The 21,043-nt window shown below is 36.7% G+C and overlaps 1 protein-coding gene across 1 annotated transcript in view; it reads right to left on the bottom strand.

Annotated features, from left to right (window-relative positions):
- The window catches only part of LOC122713137 (lachesin), a 218,036-nt gene extending 199,830 nt beyond the window's left edge, over positions 1-18,206 (bottom strand). Inside the window, exon 1 of the mRNA XM_043933348.1 lies at positions 18,076-18,206. Coding sequence (XP_043789283.1) covers positions 18,076-18,169 — 94 coding nt within the window. The 5' untranslated portion in view covers positions 18,170-18,206. The remainder of the gene's footprint in view (positions 1-18,075) is intronic.
- Between the last annotated feature and the right edge of the window lie 2,837 nt (positions 18,207-21,043).

Below are 21,043 nucleotides of genomic sequence, written 5' to 3' on the forward strand. Positions count from 1 at the left end.
AAAAAAAAAAAAAAAAAAAACTGTTCTATTCGAATATCATTTATCCAAAATAATAATGATAGTAATGAAAAAAAGAAATTGATCGACCAACGAGGAGGGAAACAAATAATTCAAATAATTTTGAATTAACGATAATAATAAATCGAATTAAAAAAATTAATTCGACAGGTAGTAATTTTCCATATCGTTTTTCATACCGTTTTCTTTCATCTTCGCGGAAGAGAAAAATTGCGATTCGCGCGCCATTTGTCAAAATTGTCCCGCGTATTGGAGGACACCCTCGTACACACCATTAATATTTACCACGGAGATTAATGTTTCGATGTCGACGTGTTATTCCAATTTCGCGTATCAATATATATACTAATTAAATTCGATTCCGGAGTGCGGTGTGACGGTGTGAAAAGATTTTTCTCCCCCTCCCCTCCGCGGAGAAAAGTCCGCGAAGAGAGGACAATAGCTTTCAACCAGGTGAACATCGTCGTCCGAGCTTTAAAACCCGCAAATCTGACGTTCTCACGTCGCGACTATTTTTTTTTTTTCCTCCTCTTCTCTTTCCCTGGCAAACTAGTTATTTTTCTTTCCACCTTTTCGTCTCTCCCCTTTCTTTCCCTCCTTTCTTCTCCTTTATTTATATTCCCTTTTTTCATCCGTGCCTCCTTGGAATTATGATACGTACACCTCTGGTACACCAAGGACTTAAGCCACCACGGTTTCCTCGTGGTTAAAAATTTCCAGGTTAATGGCCCTTCTCCACCCCGCGAGCCCGAGAGCCGAGGGGAGAAAATTTTTGAGGTTATGAAACCGATTTGTTTAAGCCAACTCCTAAGATGATACACACGCACTCTTGGTGACGCGCGTGAGTACGTGGCTTTGTTACACACTTTTTTTAATACGTTTTAATGGGACAAAAGGTTAATAATAGCGGTGCAATTAATTTCGTTGCGTGTTTTTAAATAATCTATACTGTGGCGATTGTGCAATGTAGGTTGTATAGTAAATAAGTTCCAGTATTATTCGATTTGCATACAGGTTACGCGCGAAACGTGGAAAATTGTCAAGTGGTAAAAACTTTTTATTTGTAGTTTTTTTATTATTATTTCTCTCTCTCTCTTTCTTTCTTTCTTTTTCTATTCCGTTCGTTCGAAAGTTGAAGGCGAATATATGGAATCTTCTTCAAATTTTATTTGCCCAGCTTGTTAACAATTTAACGATTTCTGATCCGAAAACCGAAGAAAAGGATTGGAATCGTTCACAAGCTTGAATCTTTTATCGTTCTTACGTTTGTTTGCAACGTATGGAATAAGTTATATACGAAATAAATCAAAAGTAATTTCGACGATTTAGACGATTTAGATCGAATAAGATAATCCAACTCCAATATATTATTTCTAAACAAGCTGAAACGGAAATAATGAAATGGAAAATGTCTGTACGAAAACGTGGAAAATCAAGAAAATCAATAACGATTATTTTATAATTCAGAAGCAATTCATCGTAACGTATGCTTTTAACGTAATTGTAAAAATTCGAGACCCGTCCGATATATAAATCCTTCCACGGAATATTCTTATCGTCGTACATTCGATACCTCGAATAGAAAACTTCAAAAATGGCAGCCGAACCACCACCACCACCACCACCACCACCATTCCACTCCACTCCACTCCACTCTCATTGATTTTGATTACTTACTGTCTGTTAGCTTGACATTGATGCCCAGAAGAGTGGGCTCGAGTATCACCAACAATCGATGGTATTCAATAATTTCTATTCCGGTTTCGGTGAACAATATCTAAAACACACCGAGTCACGGTATTTTCCAGGAATGAAAGACCTATGGGGAAGGGAAGATCTGGGGAAATAATATCGCTGATGGAAGTGAATCCGTGCAGTCCAATCGAGATTGGACAAAGCAAACGAGCAAAATTGGATGAAAGACTACTCTAACATTTTCGTGGTTTCGAGTACTTATTGTGTTCACCCTCCTCTCCTTCTCTCTCCTCCTACGCATATACATATTCAACGCGTATTTTGCAAATTGAATAAAACATCGAGTTAAATAAACTTCGGTTGTAAACCATCCATTCAACCTTTCAATATCGACCTCCTTTTAAACCTCTTCAACTTTCAAGCGTGCTTCTTTTTTCTTTCTTTCTTTCTTTCTTTTTTTTCTTTCTTTTTTTTCCATCCATCTTGGTCAATAAAAGGAAACATAATCTAATAACTCGAGGACAGCGTGAGAGAGAGAGAGAAAGAGGCGGAGAAAAAAAAGGAAAGACTAAACGAGAGAGAGAGAGAGAGAGAGAAAGAAAGTTAATACACTCGAGAAGTTTTATTTTCAAAGAATTTTTTTTTTTCTTCTTTCTCAACTACTCCTTTCGACTCGTTTCAACAAAGAGAGAGAGAGAGAGAAAGAAGAATAAATTCCGGCGGAACTTGACGGCGACAATGTCCCTGACCACGAATTTCCCCGGCTGGAACTTTAAAAACACGATTCCTGAACGTCATTACTACTGATTAAGACAAACTGAAGGAGAAGAAGAAGAAGAAGAAACAGAGGGGAGAAAAAGCAGAACGAAATACTTGGCAGAAGTATTGGGGAACTTCTCGATCGTTGAAATTGAATCTGACGGAGAAGATAGCCGGAAGAAAATCCATCCAGGATATCCCCAGGGGCTATTTCAAATCTAAAATACCGGACTGAATCATCCGTGATCGTCGGCGGGGATAACGAAGGGAATAAGAAAAGAAGGAACAGGAAGCCTTTCCCCTTCGACGATAAGTCGAATACGCATGGAATCATTTAATAAACGAAGCGAAAGTCAAACCCATCTCTCTCTCTCTCTCTCTCTCTCTCTCTCTCGCGAGAATGGAGAAGAAAACTACGAGGATCAGAACATTTTGTTTATCCCAGGAAGGGTTCGGTTCGTAAAAACTGGATCCAATCGTCCAGCCTCGCGATATATCCAGCGGATAAAGAGGTAAAGATGAACAAGCTGCGAATCTTTCCTGACCTCCTCCTTTTATACAGATCAACAGATACACGGCTCTGTATACATACATACATATATATGAGGAGATAACCGACGAAATCACCGTGGCAGAAGTGAAGAGTTTCCAGCCACAACTTTCCGCCATATGCAAATTCGCGTGGCCATTCTCTCACAAGAGGACTCTTGCACCGATATTTAACCGACGAATAATAATAGGGCGGATAATAATAGATAACCGATCGTCGATCTTAAATTAAATCCGCGACGCTTTTCCTTCCTCCTTCTTGCTCCTTTTTCTTTTTTTTCTTCTTCGATATTCTCGCGAGATACGTGAATCGAAAATTGGCTTGGATCGGGAAGGGAGGAAAAGACGCGGCTCCAAGAGATAATGCAATTTCTACGGGGGATAAATTCGTGGAAACGGACGCGCGTGGAACACGCACGGAACACGCGAACGTATGAATTATACACAGAGTTGCAATTCTTCTTCTTCTTCTTCTTCTTCTTCTTTCCACGCGGATCTCCTCGCCTAATATTTATTTAGGTTAATAATAATAAACGGATGGGAGAAAAGGGCTCCTCTCCAAAAGAGGGTTCGATTGAATTCCTCGAGAATTTATCTAGTAACAACGATACGCGGTTTATTATTTATAATTAATATTATTTATAATTAATAAACGGCAAAAATGCAATATAATTGGATATTTAATGCTCATAAAGGCAATCTCTATCTATTGTCGTGTATATACAATTCTGACAAATTTTAATGAAAATTTCATGGAGATATGATGATGAGCACCAAATTTTTCCACGATATTTTTGAATCTCCTCTGTCTCGTTATATTTCATTAATCAGTTTTCAACTGTCCACTGATCCAGATTCGGCCGGTTAATCAATATTTCTCCAACCGATCTGAAATCGCGATCGCAGAAAATTTTTGAGGAAAATTTTTTTCGAAACAGATCGCAGCGATGACAAAAGAAAAAAGGGAAAAAATTATCTTCAATTTTACTTTCGAACGACTCGAAAGACGTTCGAAAAATTTCAAAGGGAAGCTTGAATATCCGTTCCCAGTTTATATAAATAAAAACTAAGCAAAGAGGAGGAAGGAATTGGCCTTCGTATCATCGAAGTGCCTATCATCCCACGGAGTTTTCATTGGAGACGAAGCAACGTTGCACAGACGGATGAGCCGCGATCTCTCTGATTCGCGAGCGAGCGAGCGAGAGAGAGAGAGCGAGAGAGAGAGAGAGAGAGAGAGAGGGAGAGAGAGAGAGTATCGTTTAAGAGTGGCAAAGAAAGGCAGTAATAAAACTAGAAGGAAGCGTTCGCCCTTTGAAAGGCTGCATCTCATTTTGGTAGGAGAGCAAACATAATCAAGCCACTTTCACCCGGCAAGCTTTGCCAGCCACAATAAATGATACAAGATTATATTTATCGCGAGATATGAAGGATTCACGGGATGAAGATCTCTCACTCTCGAGCCTCCCTCCCACTCTCTCCAGTTTTACAGTGAGCAACGTCTCGACTCAACCGGCTTCAAACTTAAGTATTTATACTGTCGTATAACTGAGGAGCTACGTACCAATTTTCAAAACATCTTCTTCATTAACCGTTCCTTGTTTATTGTCGACAGCGAGACACGACTTTGTCGCAAACTAATCAAAAGCGTTCTTCGTTTCCTCGTGCTGCCGAAAGGGAACATGATATTGTTTGCCACTGCTATTAATCGTAATTATTATCCTGGAAATATTTCTCTTCGATTCACCTTTTTTTTTTAAAAAAAAAAAAAAAAAAGCGAGATATCGTTTGAATTTAATATAGAAATCTCTTTCCGATTAATCCTCGTTAGGTAGGACAAATTGAGGGAAATTGATTTTTCTCGGATTTGGAACGATATCGAATCTCGTATAATTGATGCGACCAATTAATTCGATCGATGATTCGCTCTATAATTTTAATTGGATATTTAATTTTATTCTTCCTATTTCACAAATATATATTTATATATAGTGAGAGAGAGAATTTCACGCTTGATAAATCTATTAGAGCCGCGAAGAATGAGCGAGAAAGGAGAGAATGGCGTGAAAAGAAAAATAATTCCGTCAGATGGCGACACAAGCTGGCATAATCCCCATGGAATAATCCCTAGAGACTTTGAAGACGTTCCAGCCCGGTTGGTAATCTTTTTAAAGCTCAAAAAATTATCGCTCCGAGGAAAATGATTAGAGGCGGTGGTTAACGTGATTGCTCCACCTTCCCCACGTGTTATCAGAGCGGACAGTATAGATTAGCGGAATCGCTTAGTCGATGCGCTGCTGGTTGTATTAGCAGATGCGGTTTGGCACGATTACCTCCCTTAGCTCGCCCCCCGCAACTTCTACCTCGGTATATATACCTCCTTCGCTATCGGAACGGCTTAAAAGCAGAAACTGCAAAAGTTCGTTAATGGCGGGGGCGAAACGGTTCCTATCGAGTTGGATTTGTTCTAACGTTCAATCATCGGAGCGTTGTACGACGTTAGACAGGGTTAAGTTGATATAAAAGATTTTACATTGACATTGTCAATCGTTTCGAGTAAGATTTTTTTTTTTTTTATTTTTTCTTCATAGGAAATTTGATCCTTCGCCGAAAAACGCCGAAAAATTGCAAATATTGAAAGGGTTCTTTTTCAACTCGTTTGCACTTTGACGATTAATTTTATTATTCTATTCAAGGTTTTTGTACAAAGGTTACTGTGTACAGTTTTTTTTTCTTTTTTTTTTTTCTTTATCGGAGATAGCAGTTGTAAAATTTTCAACGACGAACAAATTTCACTCGAGGCAAGATTATAATAATGAGTGCACCAATACGCGTTCAACGAGATTATCTTAGCCCGCCTTTACCCGTTCTTATTCGCCGTTATCAAAGTTGCTAAGCAGAGTGCGTGAAACTTTGTAAGCGAAAAGTAAAACAATAGCCGTGGAAGTTATAACTTGTAGAAATTCGGGATTGTCGCCGAAAAGTGATTTTCTAAACTCGAATTCCGAATGCGCGCCGCTTCATTTTCCGACTTTGCAGACATTTTTGTCGCGAATTTTGTCAATTATTTCGCGCGCAAAATTTTGCATTTCATTCCTTTTCGCAACGCCTCGTTACGTAAATATTAATTTCGCGAATAAATTATTTAATTATTAATATAGAGGCGGTTTTAATTATTCTCTTTTTTTTTTTTCTTCTTTTAGTCGAATATTGAAAAGAAAATTTCATTGCCAAAAAATGTTCGACGAATTGATTATTACGAGGAAGATACACTTGTCTGATCAAAACAATTTCTCCATCCCTTAAAACCGCGGAAAAAGTAAAATTTCACGATCAATTGATCGATAATACATCGCGAGACGATAATACGAAATATTTACAGAAATAAAGCTTGGATGGAAACGCGGATGTAAACGATAGAAAGCTTTTGAAAATATTTCTTCCTCCCCGTTCAATTATGAATTGTGAACCGGATCCCGGAAGTAAATCAAAATTTCTCTGAAAAGTTCATAAAAATTTATCGTTAAGACGTTCCAGTCGAGGCTGGACTCGGCCTCCTCGTGCAAATTCACCGACAAATTTATGCTCATCTTGTTTTATCGCGCATAGAATATCACTTTATCCAGCGTAAGTTTTTCATCTCGGATACTTTTTTCCTTTTTCTTTTCTTTTTTTTTTTTTTTTCTTCAGCTCTACCAATTTCTTGCCACATCGTTTAGAGCCTCCCTTCCTGAGAAACTTCTTCGAGGAAAATTTCACGAAAAATATTACTTTTGACAAGTCAGCTTTGCCCTAACCAAGCAAACACGCGGGGCCAAACTATTTTCGATTTTCGATCTAACAAAGATTTAACTCTTTGTATAACTCTTTCCAAATACTCGTTTGCACAAGAACTGAAAACTTTTAAAGCTACACGTTGCGTATAAATATTATTTACCATTTTATTCGAGTTAAACCTCGATATCTCGTAATATAAAAATAATAGTAAATCGCAATTCTAGAAACAAAATAATTTGAAAAAGTAATCTTGTAATTTTTGTAAAAGAAAAAAAAAAATAATTTACAAGCCTCTTTGCATAAACGATCGAATACATTTATCGACGAACCTTTGTTCCAATTTCCCCTCAATAAAATCGCTTTACACATCACTTCTCAAAACGAAAAGATTAAAATTAACGGAATTACACAAAACCGGAAATCGAAGGATCATCGCATTGGAATAAAAATTTACCATAAAATATAATCTGCAACCTTTTTCAGAAAGAAAAATTCAAACCGTATCATTAGATTCGACGTCTCCACGATTGTATATACGAGGAATATGTTTCGAAACAATCTCTCGCCCACCGATCCGAAGAAACTGTCCGTCATCCGTTTGTCATCTGTTTAGCAGCGCGTGTCGTAATAAAATTTTACACCCCTTCCCTCTTCTTTCCTATTTCCTTTCCCTTTTCCTTTCTTCCTTTCTCCTTTTTCCCCCCCTCCCCTTCCCTTCCTTCTTTCGATCGAACCGCACACAGTCACGTATACTTCGCGGGATGCACGTAAACCCGGCCGCCAAGTTGCGGCTTCAATACCACATATTTTATATCCAGCCGCGCAGGCATCCACGTGTTTCACTCGTATGAATTATTTCTCTCGTTTCACCGTTGAAATCACTCGACGTCGGTGGCTCCGCTTCCCGTGAATTACACCTTGCTTCTTCCATTCCCCCTCTCCCTCTCCCGCCCCACACTGTGTCATTATCCGGCAAATTATCCATCTCGGATGTAAAGCGGAACGTCGATAATCCCTCCTTTATCCCCTTTATCCACTCTTTTCAAACCTTACCTTTCCCTCCCCTTGTGTCTTCGATCACAATCGGTGAGTTATGAAATTCAGGAGAAGGGAACGGAGGAAGGGGGGAAAAGGGGGAGGGGGAAAAGGCGGGAAATTCGAAATTCGAATGAACGCGGAGGGAAGAAGGAAGAGCAATCTTTTCATTTTCCCTTTTTTTTAAACACGTAAGATGCGTGTTTGTACGCGTTGCGTTGCTCCTTTGCCCGTTCATTAAATATCCCAACGGCGAATAAAATCAAACAGAGCAAGCGGCGCGGAAGAAGCGCGTTAACGATTATAATAATTTACACCCTCGTGTATAAACGCGCGCGAATAAAGCATCGACGGAGGGGGGGAATCGGAAGCGGTTCCGTTTCCGCGAGATGGAATAATAATTGGCTCGATCTCGTGGAAAGGAAAAAGAGAAAAGTATGCGATAAACGGTTCGTACCACGCCACATCCAACGCCGATAAGAAATGATTAATTCGATTCTCCCATCGTTCATATTTATCGATGCTTTCGAAGAATCAACAATAACGGATCTCCCTCCACTCCCCTCCCCTCCCCCTTCCCCCGAAACGTTATTAATTATAATGCGCGCGCGTTTCGTTTTAATTCGCTTTTGTCTTCTCTCGCCAGGGATTTCGTATCGTTTTTAATTTTCACTTCTCCTCTCCGCGAAAATGAAAATGGAGTTTGAAACAGCCGCGAACAAACGTACAATTCGCTCGTGTCAAAATTTCATCGGGCAAACGAGAGGGAGAGAGGGAGAGAGAGAGAGAGAGAGAGAGAGAGAGAGAGAGAGAGAGGGAAGGAGAGGGAGGGCAAGTTTAAAATATTTCGAATATTCGGTCCGTTACCGAGAAGAAGTGGGAGGGGGAGGGAAAAAAGGAGGAGAAGGAGGGAAAAAGAAAAATGAAAATTGAAGAACAACGCGAAGAATTTAATTAATGGAATATCTCTTACTCGAATACGCGTAAATGCCGATCCGATATTTGGTAAAAGTTAAATGTTTCGAATAAAAGCAAAACCTGTAAGCTGGAATTTCTACTTTGACGAGTTGTATTCAAACTTGAATATACACTCTCTCTCTCTCTCTCTCTCTCTCTCTCTTTCTCTCTGCCCGCCGTCAACCCACTTGTGATTTATATCTCGTCGTTTATTGCCCCGAGTTTCGCGGTCCTATCCATTAAAACTATTTTTCCCGGCCGATATTCTGTATTCCGGATACGGGCAAATATCGTTTTTCATCATTTCATCCTTCTGTCTGCTTTTTCGTCTTCTCTCTTTGTTAATTTATTTATTTATTATTTTTTTTTTTTTGGATAGAAATAAAAATTCTAACTCGATCTATTCGTAACTCGTCCTCCGCGAGCGTAACCGAGGTGTAATTTTCATTTAAATCCGTTTCTCTCTCTCTCTCTCTCTCTTTTTCTTTCTCTCAGAAAAAAGGAAAAATTCAACTCTTCTCGCTTCGTATCACGTAGCACAACCCCTCCCCCCTTACCTGTGGGATCACGCGGGTTTTAACATCTTTCCACATTTTAAACGCGCGTGAATAAAACTATAAATCCTCTCTAAAACACAGGTAAATTATAACACGCGACAGCTTGTTTAATTTTAATATAGGCACGCGTTTTTCAACGGCCCCTTTTCCCACGGCACACTTCACCGCGAGAATTGAAAAGTTGAAGTTGGTGAAATAATTTCAACTTCAGGTTAAATTGGAAAAAAAAAAAAAAAAAAAAAAAAAAAGAAATACCGTTGCAACGTGAATTACGTGAATTTTCCCGTTTTATCGAATCGATAATGTAAATTTTTCCCCCCCCCCCTCCCTTTTATAGAATAATTTCGCGATTAAACCGGTGAACGATGCAATCGATCGCGAAAATATGCGTGCGCGTGTTAATAAAAACGTATGGATATCGTATGGTGGACAGATGCCTGGTTTAACCTTTCTGAACCTATTAAAAATCGTCTGAAATTTCAGCGAAATTACGTCTTTCTTATGCAACACACCTGAACCATATTGACAGCGGCCAAATGTATACGATACGATATGCGAAAGAGGTCGAAATATTCGATTTTTGAATTGAACGTTTGTCTTATTATCGTCTTATTATCGTTTCTAATGACTCGAGCCTTCGTTAAATTTCGAATATAAGAGATAATTAAATCGTACGCGGTGCAATTTAACGTATAATAAATATTTATATTCGAAATTTAATGAAATTTAGTTTGCGAAATTTAGTTTAATTTAAATTTGCGAAACGTATGAATTGAAATCACCGTTTAACTTCGATAAATGATTAAAATTTACCGTCTGCAATTGGAATTTTCATTCTTTCCCCCCCCCCCTGAATAGAGGGGGAAAAGAATAGAAATAGACGCTTTTTTCTTCGAGAAAAATTTTCGCTGAAAGTACCGATTGAGATATTTTATTTATTTTTTTNTTTTTTTTTTTTTTTTTTTCTTTTTTCCCCTCCAGATTTTTTAAGAGGTAAACGAAGCGAATAGACCTCTGTTCTGCATAAAGTCACTAGGCATTGATTTTCAGGTCACTCATCTTGGTAGAAATTATACAACGGACCGGAAGGAAACGCGATGCGCATAATGGGGGGAGAGAAAAAAAAGAAGCTAAAAAAGGGAGGAAAAGGAAGAAAATAACGTGTCGAAAAATTTAATGAAAAAACAAAAAGAAAAGAGAGAGAGAAAAGAAATCTCCTCTCCATACTCGCACTCGTTTCACTACCTTCGTGCACTTGAACGGATTCTTGGAAAGTAATTCGAATACTTACATTAACATTTATTTCACGAGAGTTTATTAACGCCATCTTGTGTTTTACGTTTATACGCATAGGAAACGCGTACACAGAAAGCTGGAAGATGTAGGTGTCGTCATGCGATCCGGAACGAAAAATCGAATTGGTTACGATGAAATTTTACCCATCATTTTTGAATTACCTTGGACGAATCCCCAATATCCATTCAATTCGTGGATTCGAAGCAAAAGAAATTATCCCTTTGGAAGGAAATATACGAGAAAAATGTCTAATCCCATCCATTATCTATCGCATTATCATCATTGGAGATGAACGATTAATCAACGATGGATAAAAATGAAACGCGAAATAATATTGAATTTCGAAGAAAGCTGCCTCCTTCCCTCCCCCTCCAGTCGAAGGAATATCCCCTAGTCATCTAATATATAAACTCCGCGATATGTTTGACTTTCACGTTAATTTACAATTTGAATGAATTACAGCGGGCACGAATTGATAGAAGAGAGAGAGAGAGAGAGAGAGAGAGAGAGAGAGAGAGAGAGAAGGTTTGACAGCGAATCGCGTTACAGAATTCGATCGCGTGCACAACGGGTCTCTTAACCCCCAGGATCGATATCACTGCCGGTTACTGCGAACTTGCGGATATTCAAATCTTACGGGGCCATAGAGCTCCGTATTATCCTCGCGAAATTGCAATCAGGCCAACCCTAGTCCAAGTGCATAACAATCCGCGTACAAGTAAATGTATTAATCGCGGGATCGGCGAAACGTTGCTGAATAGAATAGGAAACATTCCAAAATTTCTTTTGAAATTCTTTCGAAAGGGAAACGAGGAAACACGATGAACGAATGTGGCGCATAAAGCGACGGAGGGGAGGAGGAGGCGAATAATTGGGAACATTCGGGAATCACCGCCGCGAAACTTTTCGACCGAATGGAATTCTCGTGATGGCCGGTGATGGGGAGGGGAGGGGGTGAAGGACGAAGCGAAGCGCATTTCCCTTGCGCGACTGTATTCGCCGCAGTTTCCCGGGTCGATTGGAGATCGTGCGAAGAATGCCGATCGCGCGCCCGGAAAATCTTGATAAATCGTTTCCCACAACCTCGACTTTCTTTTAAATCACTTTTTCCCCGGAAAAACAATACCGTCGAACTTAATGTGTTCGCGTCGACAGAATTCGATCCAACCTCAAATCCATTTAACTTGTGTATCGTGGCTCGCGTCCCGACAACCCTCGATCAAAAATCCTCGATCAAAATCGTTTAAAACACGCGAACGTCTCCGCGATGAAACGACTAATTCGATGAATTGGTTCAAGAGATTGGAAAAGAAGAAGAAAAAGATAGAGTCCTTTTCACTCTTTCAAGAGTCGGTTCGCTTCAAGATAATCATAAAGGAGAGAAAATTTGTTTTTGTTGAAAGTGAAACGACGAAATGGTGGCGAAAAAAAAAAAAGAAGAAGAAGAAACACAACAAGAGAATTGGAGGAATACTTTTAACGAGGAAATACTTGATAAATTAATCCGTTAATTTTGATCTCATTATCGTTGCACGATCAATCCTCTCCGTGGGATATTTTTGCGAAAGAAAATTGACAGGTTTTGCAGTAGCGAAGTAATCGAATGATTAACACGGGGATAAAATAATTAACATAGAGATTGAGCTATCGTTTAATAATTTATTCGGTTATTGCGGGCAAAAACCCACAATTACGAGACTTCATTATCCAACCAATTACGTAGGATTACGGAATATATTAATATTACGTTTTTTTTTTTTTTGTAAATATCCATAAATATCCTAACACTTTTAACAACAAAGATAATAAAATCTATCCGATGGAATATTCCCTCTACGCGATCTCTATTCCCTTTCGCGCCGATTCCCTTTCCTAGAGTGAGTCCATTTTTTATTTATTTATGTATTTACTCTCCCCGGTACAAACGAGATGAATTCGTAACACGTGACATTTTTACACGGCAGATTGAATATTCTCAGCCGAGAGGCTCGCGTTCGTGAAAAGAAAGTGTGCGAAGCAATTTCGAAAAAAATTTCCAAAAGCGATAAAAATAATCGAGTACCCGCCCCCGTTCTTATTCGAATCGATACAATCGAGATCTTTAAGAAAAAATTTCTTCTGCTCCGTCCCTTTCACGGGAATCGATACGATACCGAAATTACCTAATCTTTTACGAGAATTCCGACCAAGAATTTATCCAAACCCAAGATCTTTTTATTCGATTTCGAAAGGAGGTTAATGTCACTATTATTGTTATTATTATTCCCTCCACGGTTAATGAAACTGGAACAAAAAACGACGGCGCTGTGTCACGCCGTTTTCACGTCGGGTTTCAACTCGTTTATACGTCGAAAGAAACGCCGGACACCGCGAGGGAGACAATAAAATCGAGGAGAGGATCGGACGAGTGGAGGGGAGTGGAGCGAGTTGAAAGGATGAATGGTGGGAAGAGAGAGAGAGAGACAGAGAATGGAAGAAAGAGCGAGGAGGCGAGGAGACAAGAAAGCGAGAGTGCGAGTGAGAGGGGAAAAAATGGGGACGGGAGGGAGAGGGGAAGGAACGTTTCCTCCTCGTCACTCCCCCCTAGAATTCAATCACACCGTGTTTACAGCTCAGTACACTTAATCCTCTTTATTGGATTCAAAGCGTTTGCCGGTACACCGTATCTCAGAATTTGATCAATTTTATGGGCAAAGGATCTCGATGATACTTGCGGCCCGTCACCCCCACCATCTGTCTATTGACCTTCGATGAAATTATACCGTGATCGCGAGGTGGCAGTTATTAACCGGAATCCTTGCTTCTTGACCTATCCGGCCCGGTTTAATCCTACCAACAGCGCGCGACTCGAAATAGCTAAAAGGCTTGTTCACTTCCAACACTTTTAACCGAATGGACTTTTAATTGAGCCGAGTTAGATCGAGAAGGTATATTTGGACAGTGAGATAATTAATTGAACTTCTTTCCGATTCTTAACATTTCTTTTCTTGGTAACGGAACTCGGTAGAAAATTGGGTAGAACTTGATAATAAAAAAAGGAAACTTGAAAAATAATGGGGAAAATCACTCGTTTATCGAGTGATTACTTTTTTCTTTCTTTTTTCTTTTTCCTTCCTTTTTCTCTATCACCTTCTATACGAAACATTTATTATTCGATCCGTATTTAATTCTTTTTTTTCTTTTTTTTTCTTTTTCGAAATGTATTACATTTGAAAAAAAAATTTATCCGTATAGAATTTAATTGATACAGCGAATTTTATGAAGAGAGCTCGATAAAACGTTCGATGAAAATGTTTGAAATATCGGCATATTGTTCGGTATAACTTTCCTTTTTCTCGTGGAAATAGGTAATAGCTGATTCGAAACCGATAACGAAAACGAAAAGTTAAATCTGTATGAAATATTCGATGATGGATTTGATAACGTCGTTTCTATATATATAATTAAAACTTGCAAAGGGTGAAGTGAAATCGTAAACAAGATTACACGATTGTCCAAACATTTGAACAAATGATGTTTATCATCACTTTTCGACTTTTGGCTGAATTTGCTTTGCGCTTCTCTACCCACATGTAGGCTTTATACGACGATAATTCTATCGTTTGTTCACGAATTATGCGACGAGTTTCCACGAATTGTGAGTACAAATAAACGATAAAAAAAAAAAAAAACGGATGGAAAATTTACAATGGGATATAATTGAAAAAAATTTTTTTTTTTAAGACTTCGATATTTTCGACACGCGATGTTCTCTGCGTTCTCTATATATCATATTGAATTCGTGAAATTACGCATATTTTATCATTCTAAATTTATCATATAAATCCATTTTAAAATAATGTTATTCGGAATAAATATTGTTGTTGAAATATTAAAATATTTGATTTACACGAATGTAATGATTGAAAGTGATCGAACGAACGTTGCCGTGTTGATACATTTTTTACATTAGAAGCGGAGACGAAATGATTGAAAAGCGGAAAATACAATGATGAAAAAAATAAACGAAAAAAAAAAAAAAAGAAAAACGAGTACGCAAATTTATATTGTAAAAATTTATAATTTTTCCCCGATATAATATTCTCGAATTATCGCGAGAACGTTAATCGTTGCTTTAGCTCCGCGTAATCGCGCTAATAAAAAAAAAAAAACGTCTAATTAAAAAACTCTCTCCTCCCCTTAAAAATATAAATATTTACAAATTAAACTTTTATCCACTCTATCTATCCCTCCCTCTTGAATTATATTTCACCGTTTCATCCGAAAATTTAGAACGCTCGCGTACAATCTTACAACTCTCTTCTGTACGATTGAAACTAAAAAATTTGCTGCATCCCACTTTATGCATCGTTTCTCGCGATATTACATTCTTTTTACCTCTCGTGCGGATACGTGGATTCTATATACGATCACAGCAATAAATAGTAAGCGCTTTTAAACGTCTTTTAACCGTGTCTTTAAAATATGTACCGACTTTAAAAATCTTCTTATTCCAAATGTATCGTCCGCGATTCATGGCGTGGATTTTTATTCATCGATTTCCCTCCCTTAACGAACAAAGTTAAGTAAAGCACGCGTACGTATATTTTTAAATATAACAAATATATATCTAATTAAAATTTTTAACAATTTATCTTTCCCTTTGCCATCTTTCAACAGATATTTCATTTGCTTTAATTTTATTTTTGACAGTCGAGCGACATAATTTTTTTTTTTTTTTTTTTTTTTAATATTCGAAAATAAACGAAATCCTTCGTATCCCGTTATTCTATTCTATTCACGCGTGTATCTATATATATTATTTAAATATATTTAAAATTCAAATTCGTTTTCCGCTCACATCATAGGAATTAGAAAATAAAAAAAAGCATAAAAAAAATAGAATGTTCGTCAAAATTCGTTGATATCTGTTGTTCGAAAAAAAAAAATAATAATAAAAAATAATAATAATAATAAAGTATTTCACACTATTCGAATTAATTCTAAAGAATTTTTGAGAGAAATTCTATTTGAGACGACCATGTAACCACCGACGCTCAACCATAGATAGTAATTAATCCAGCTGGTAATTATAAAAGGCCATGTGTTTCGTCCGCGTAATAAATGTGTGTTCGATCAAACACTGATCCTGAACAAACAAATTGGTTTTCCGACCTCGCTTCGAGTCCATTCACGTCAAGTAATTTTCAATCATACGAAACAAATCCGCGTTACCATCGCCGGTAAATCGCGAAAATTCATTTCCGAATTCTTTCCTTCTCTCTCTTCTACCCTTCCCTAATCATAATTTTCTCTTTTCATTCTTTTTCTTCCATCCACTTTAACCACTTTAACTACTTTATACTCAAAAATTTTTAAATTATCATTTCGATTTCCGATTCTTTTCGTTCAAATTTTCAAATTGAAATATTGAAAATTTTTTTCTCCTCTAAAAATGGCTAAAAGTGTGATTGATAGAAACTACTTAATAATTACGGCAACGATATCACGTTCTCGAGTTTGGAATATCTCTAATCCGAAAACCGAGAAAAGTATTGCGGGAATAGAGAGTATCGTCTTTTTTTAAACGTAAAAAAATAAACGAGATGATTCAGACTCCAAGAGCTACTCCAAGACACGTCGAAAGACGAAAGGAAACGTGGAACGCAAACGCACACGCGGAGGAGACAAACACGATGGATGACACAAGGGATCTTTATCTCGCCGATAATTTTTACGAATTTCGCGTTTGGTTGAAGCGGTTTTGTCGGCGGAAACGCGACACGTACAAATTGACCTGCTCGATGTTTCGACATTATACCGCCACGTGGTTTCGTATTTTATCCGATGTAACCGAACCGAGTGTCTATGTGACACGGCAATATTTGCGAAATCGCGACTTTACCTGTATGCAAACGTATCTGTCAAACTTTCCAATGTATTGTATAGGGGAGGATCCGGAACAATGGACGTCGCGAACCGTATAAAATTTCAAACGAATCGAAGTTTTACGGTTTATACCGAGTTTCCCAGCCATCTCGTCGGGGAAGGAAAGGATCGTTCACGATCGATAAAATAAAAATCAGCGATACGCGCGATTCTTCTTATTGCCTCGTCTTTTTTTTTTTTTTTTTCTTTTTTCCTTCTTCTGCCCGATTCGTACGTGTTACGAAAATATATACTCTCGACGCGATACACTTCTCGCTTTTCTTACGAGTTTAAAATAATATCGAAAATAATTTATCTCTCTCTCTCTTTCTCTCTCTCTCTCTCTTTCGTTAAAATAAAACTGCGATACGAACGATATCGAAATGTCGAATTAGTCGGAATTTTGATTCGTATTTGGCGAACGTACGCGTTACGAAGGTGAGCAAGATTGTGCATCCCGATTGCGCGGGCCAGATTAAGATTCAATTTTGTAGATAATTGAGAAATACGTGGCATCATCAAGATTGAAACGCGTGTACTCTGTCTCGCGCTCTCTATCGCGAGGAGGGAAAAAATTGGAGTATAATTTTTACACTGAGGCAAAAGAGAAAGAGAGAGAGAGAGAGAGAGAGAGAGAGAGAGAGGAAGAGACACGGAAAAACGAATTTATGGAAGGATTTTTTTTGCCCTCCTCTTTTATCCCGCCTATTTGCCAAGCAATTTCTGTTCTCGGAACTCGGATTTCCGGATAATGTTTATTTTGTTTTGAAACGAACGGTCGGAGAAAACTATAAACGATATTAATCCATTAAACGTTGATTAGACGCGCAATATACGTCCGTGGTAAATAAAGTTGCGAGAAAAGAAATGTAAACAAATGTATTTGCGTTGCGAATCGTAAATGCGAAATATTTTTAAAATATCTAAAAATCTGTATAAAGGATATGAGAATCGAAGAAGAATTGCGTATTTTCTACTTTTCACGGAATAATAATCTAAACTGCAAAAATTGTAGAATTAATTGTATATTCTTTTTATACTTTTCAACGGAAAAATTTGTATTTATATCTTTGGATTCGCGTTTCGCGTTAAATTATTCGAAAGTTTTCACTAACGAAAAAAATCGAAAAGTTATCCCGTTTTTCCTCTGTTAAAAAAAGAGCGCTAATACGGCCGTAAATATAACGCGAAATGTATCGAACTTGCGATTAAAAAGTAATACGCGTACACTGTTTAAAAAAAAAAAAAAAAAAAACAAAATTCGAAGCAAAAATCGCGGATAAAAACAAGCGTAAATCGCACATTTATTGCGATTGTTTTCACCTCAACGATTCAACAGTTTGTTAAACGACGAGATTACACGATTTCGAGCGCGATTAATCAATTTTCGATCAATCCACAACACTCGATATATTTTATCTTTATACAAATCAAAAAATTAAAATATCTACGAAGATCATTTACTCCGTTACACCGTTCAAATATTTACCAACACCGTTTTTATCGCTATATATTAACTTGTACTCACCGACTAATTCCGGCCGCACGCCAACTAACAACGTAGTCACTACCAGAAGAGGCACCTGTCGTTTACCCGTGCACATACCACGTTTCTCACACATGATACACTTACGCGGGAAGAAACACGCGCGAACGAACGCGCCGCTTGTCGCGTACAGACTGAACTTCCGAGTTCGTGCTCCGTATATCGTAAACGCACGAGGATCCCCCACTCCTCGACCGGCGCTCGAGCCGGAGTCGAGCAAAGGACGAGGGGCGACGCTCATCCCCACTCCGCTTACTCGCGATTCCTTCTTTTCCGCCCAAGAAACCGCTGTCAATCGGCCCTTGTCCTTTTGTTTACACGTCGCTTTTTTTCCAAATCACGCTTTTTAATCGTTTTACGCCCGTTTACACCTATTGAACCGAGGATTCAGAGGTGAGATGAGAGTGAATCAGATGCGGTAATTTTAACCGATTTTATGGCATTTTTTGGAATTTTTTAACGTTTAAGCAAAAAATTTCGTTCGTGTGAATTATTATGACGATGGAATTTTTGTTCTTTCTTGGAGAAAAATGTACGAAATAAGCGTACAATTTAGAAATTTTGTTCGACGAAAAATTTAATTTGTGTAAATTATTAATTGTAGGAATAATTTATATATATATATTTTTTTTAAATATACGAAATTTATAATATTTTTCATTTCAATTTGAACGGTAAAATGCTTGATTATTATTACAACATTTGATGAATCTATTCCTCTCTCTTGTATTCGTGTAACAAAGAATCATTATTGTTGTTGTTATGCTTTAAATGTAGACAGTAATTAAAATGTTATCGGATTAGTGCATCGTTATTATAGTATTTTGATGATACTAATAATACATAATGAGCGCCAAATAATAATACATATTATTTGGAATGACTGTACGTTATAAGCAAAAGCTAATTAAAATTAAAATTTCTATATAACTGTCTTCGTTTACACATAATTACGCAATAGAATGCATTGTTATTGTACTAATAAATTGACGAATATGTTGTGTTTCATAAAACTTATTACAATGTAATTTATTTGATATCTGTAAAATTTTAGATTTTCTAAAAAATTAAAAGTATAAAAACATTGATAAATATGAAAACTTTTATCGATATAATTTAACTGAATTAATTTAAACTGAAAAAGAAATTAAATTTAATATAACTTTGACATAACCAAAGAACTATTTCAGACTTTCTCATTGAAATATAATTCTAATCCAAAAATTGTATCTGCAATTAGAATACGATAAATAATTTTCCAATCATTGAATCTAATTGCAGAGGAAAACTGAAATAATTTACACGATTCGTGTCTGGTTCATAATACTTTAAAGAAATTGAAAATAAAATAAAACATAGTAAATAATGTATAAAATGTTTCGTAAGATTCATTTCTGAGATAGATATTATTATACTTTGTATTCCAATAATTATTTTTCCTTTATTTAAAGAATTACAGTATAACACTGTCTTGTTGTTGAAATTATAAATCCACGTGAAATTAATTTGAAACGCAATATCGTAACATTAACTTCAAGTATTAGCAACAATCAACGCACGTAATAATAAGGTATACGAATATAGTTGGATAACATGTGCACTTAAACTTTACATTACATTTCACCTATAATATTAGCTACAATATTAAATTAATCGAGTAATATTCGTTAACTAAAATATTCTGGCCACACAATGATTTATCGAATGATTTGATGAGGAAATTAAATTAAAAAATAATATTTTCTTAGATATTAGAAATTATGTAATTAATTCGATTGAAATTTTAATCAATTTTAAAATTGAAGATCGATCACTTGAGAAAGTAGGCAAGTTGTTCGCTATAAATATCGAAAAATCTATCGAAAAATATTAAAGAGCAAATAATGATTTCCAGTTATCAGACTTTCTTTGCTTTGCCGCCCTATTTATTCGTGATTTCATTTGAAATTTAATAAATATCGCATCATTTACCCGTTAACTTTCTGTGTTACATTTTTGCTATAAAAGTTGCTTGAAACATATCCGTGCAGACGGCAGACAAAACATAATATTTTATTCGAAAAATTGATCAAAGAGTATCGAGCACTTTGCAAATAACGCATCAAATATTACAATAAAAGAAATAAATTTTACGCAACTAACTAATATATTTTATTATAATATTTCATCCAAATTCTTCCTTCTCAATTTTAAGAAAAATTATATTCTGTACGTTTAAACGATTTGAATTTCGAAATTGAAATTTCTTCTTTCAAAATTTTGACAATTCATTTGAATTCCATTTCACGTCGTACAACATCGATGATTTTAAATAGATGTCAGTTCCAACCAATTTTTCAAAGAAAAATTTTCATGCACGAGATATCAAAATTTGATATTACACGTAGTAATTAAATAGAAAGTACAAGTTGCTTGACCTCATTACTTAACATTTTATCCCTCTTTGACGTATCCAACATTGATAGAGAGAATCCTGGCAACGAGCCCATTCACCACGCTGCTGGAACTAACCACGCATACGTTGCAAACCTTTACTTTCAGATTATTCTCCGATACAACTATGTTGCACAACGCGCGCACATTTGGCATCCGTGCACGGAAATTAATAAAATTATTACATCCCCCTACAATGTGTTATCAATTCAATATCGCGAATCCTTCGATACTCTTTGACTTTATGAAAACAATTAATCTAATCGAACGATTTTTAAATTAAATTTCGTACACAAGAATCGTGTATTCTAATAATATAATTTCGCGTTCGATCCAGATTTCAATTAGAAAGTAGAAGAGCAATCGAGCGTGCCAATTAAAATCGTATTATTAAAAAGTACAAATTAAAAATCGATCATCATTAACCCACTTTGTTACACAATTATTATTCTTCTCGAGATTCTTTTTCCCCTCTCTCTCCCTCTCTCGTATATAAAACAATAATATATATCCAATC

Source organism: Apis laboriosa, unplaced genomic scaffold (assembly GCF_014066325.1).
Source record: "Apis laboriosa isolate Shangri-la unplaced genomic scaffold, ASM1406632v1 scaffold22_cov146, whole genome shotgun sequence".
Taxonomy (NCBI): domain Eukaryota; kingdom Metazoa; phylum Arthropoda; class Insecta; order Hymenoptera; family Apidae; genus Apis; species Apis laboriosa.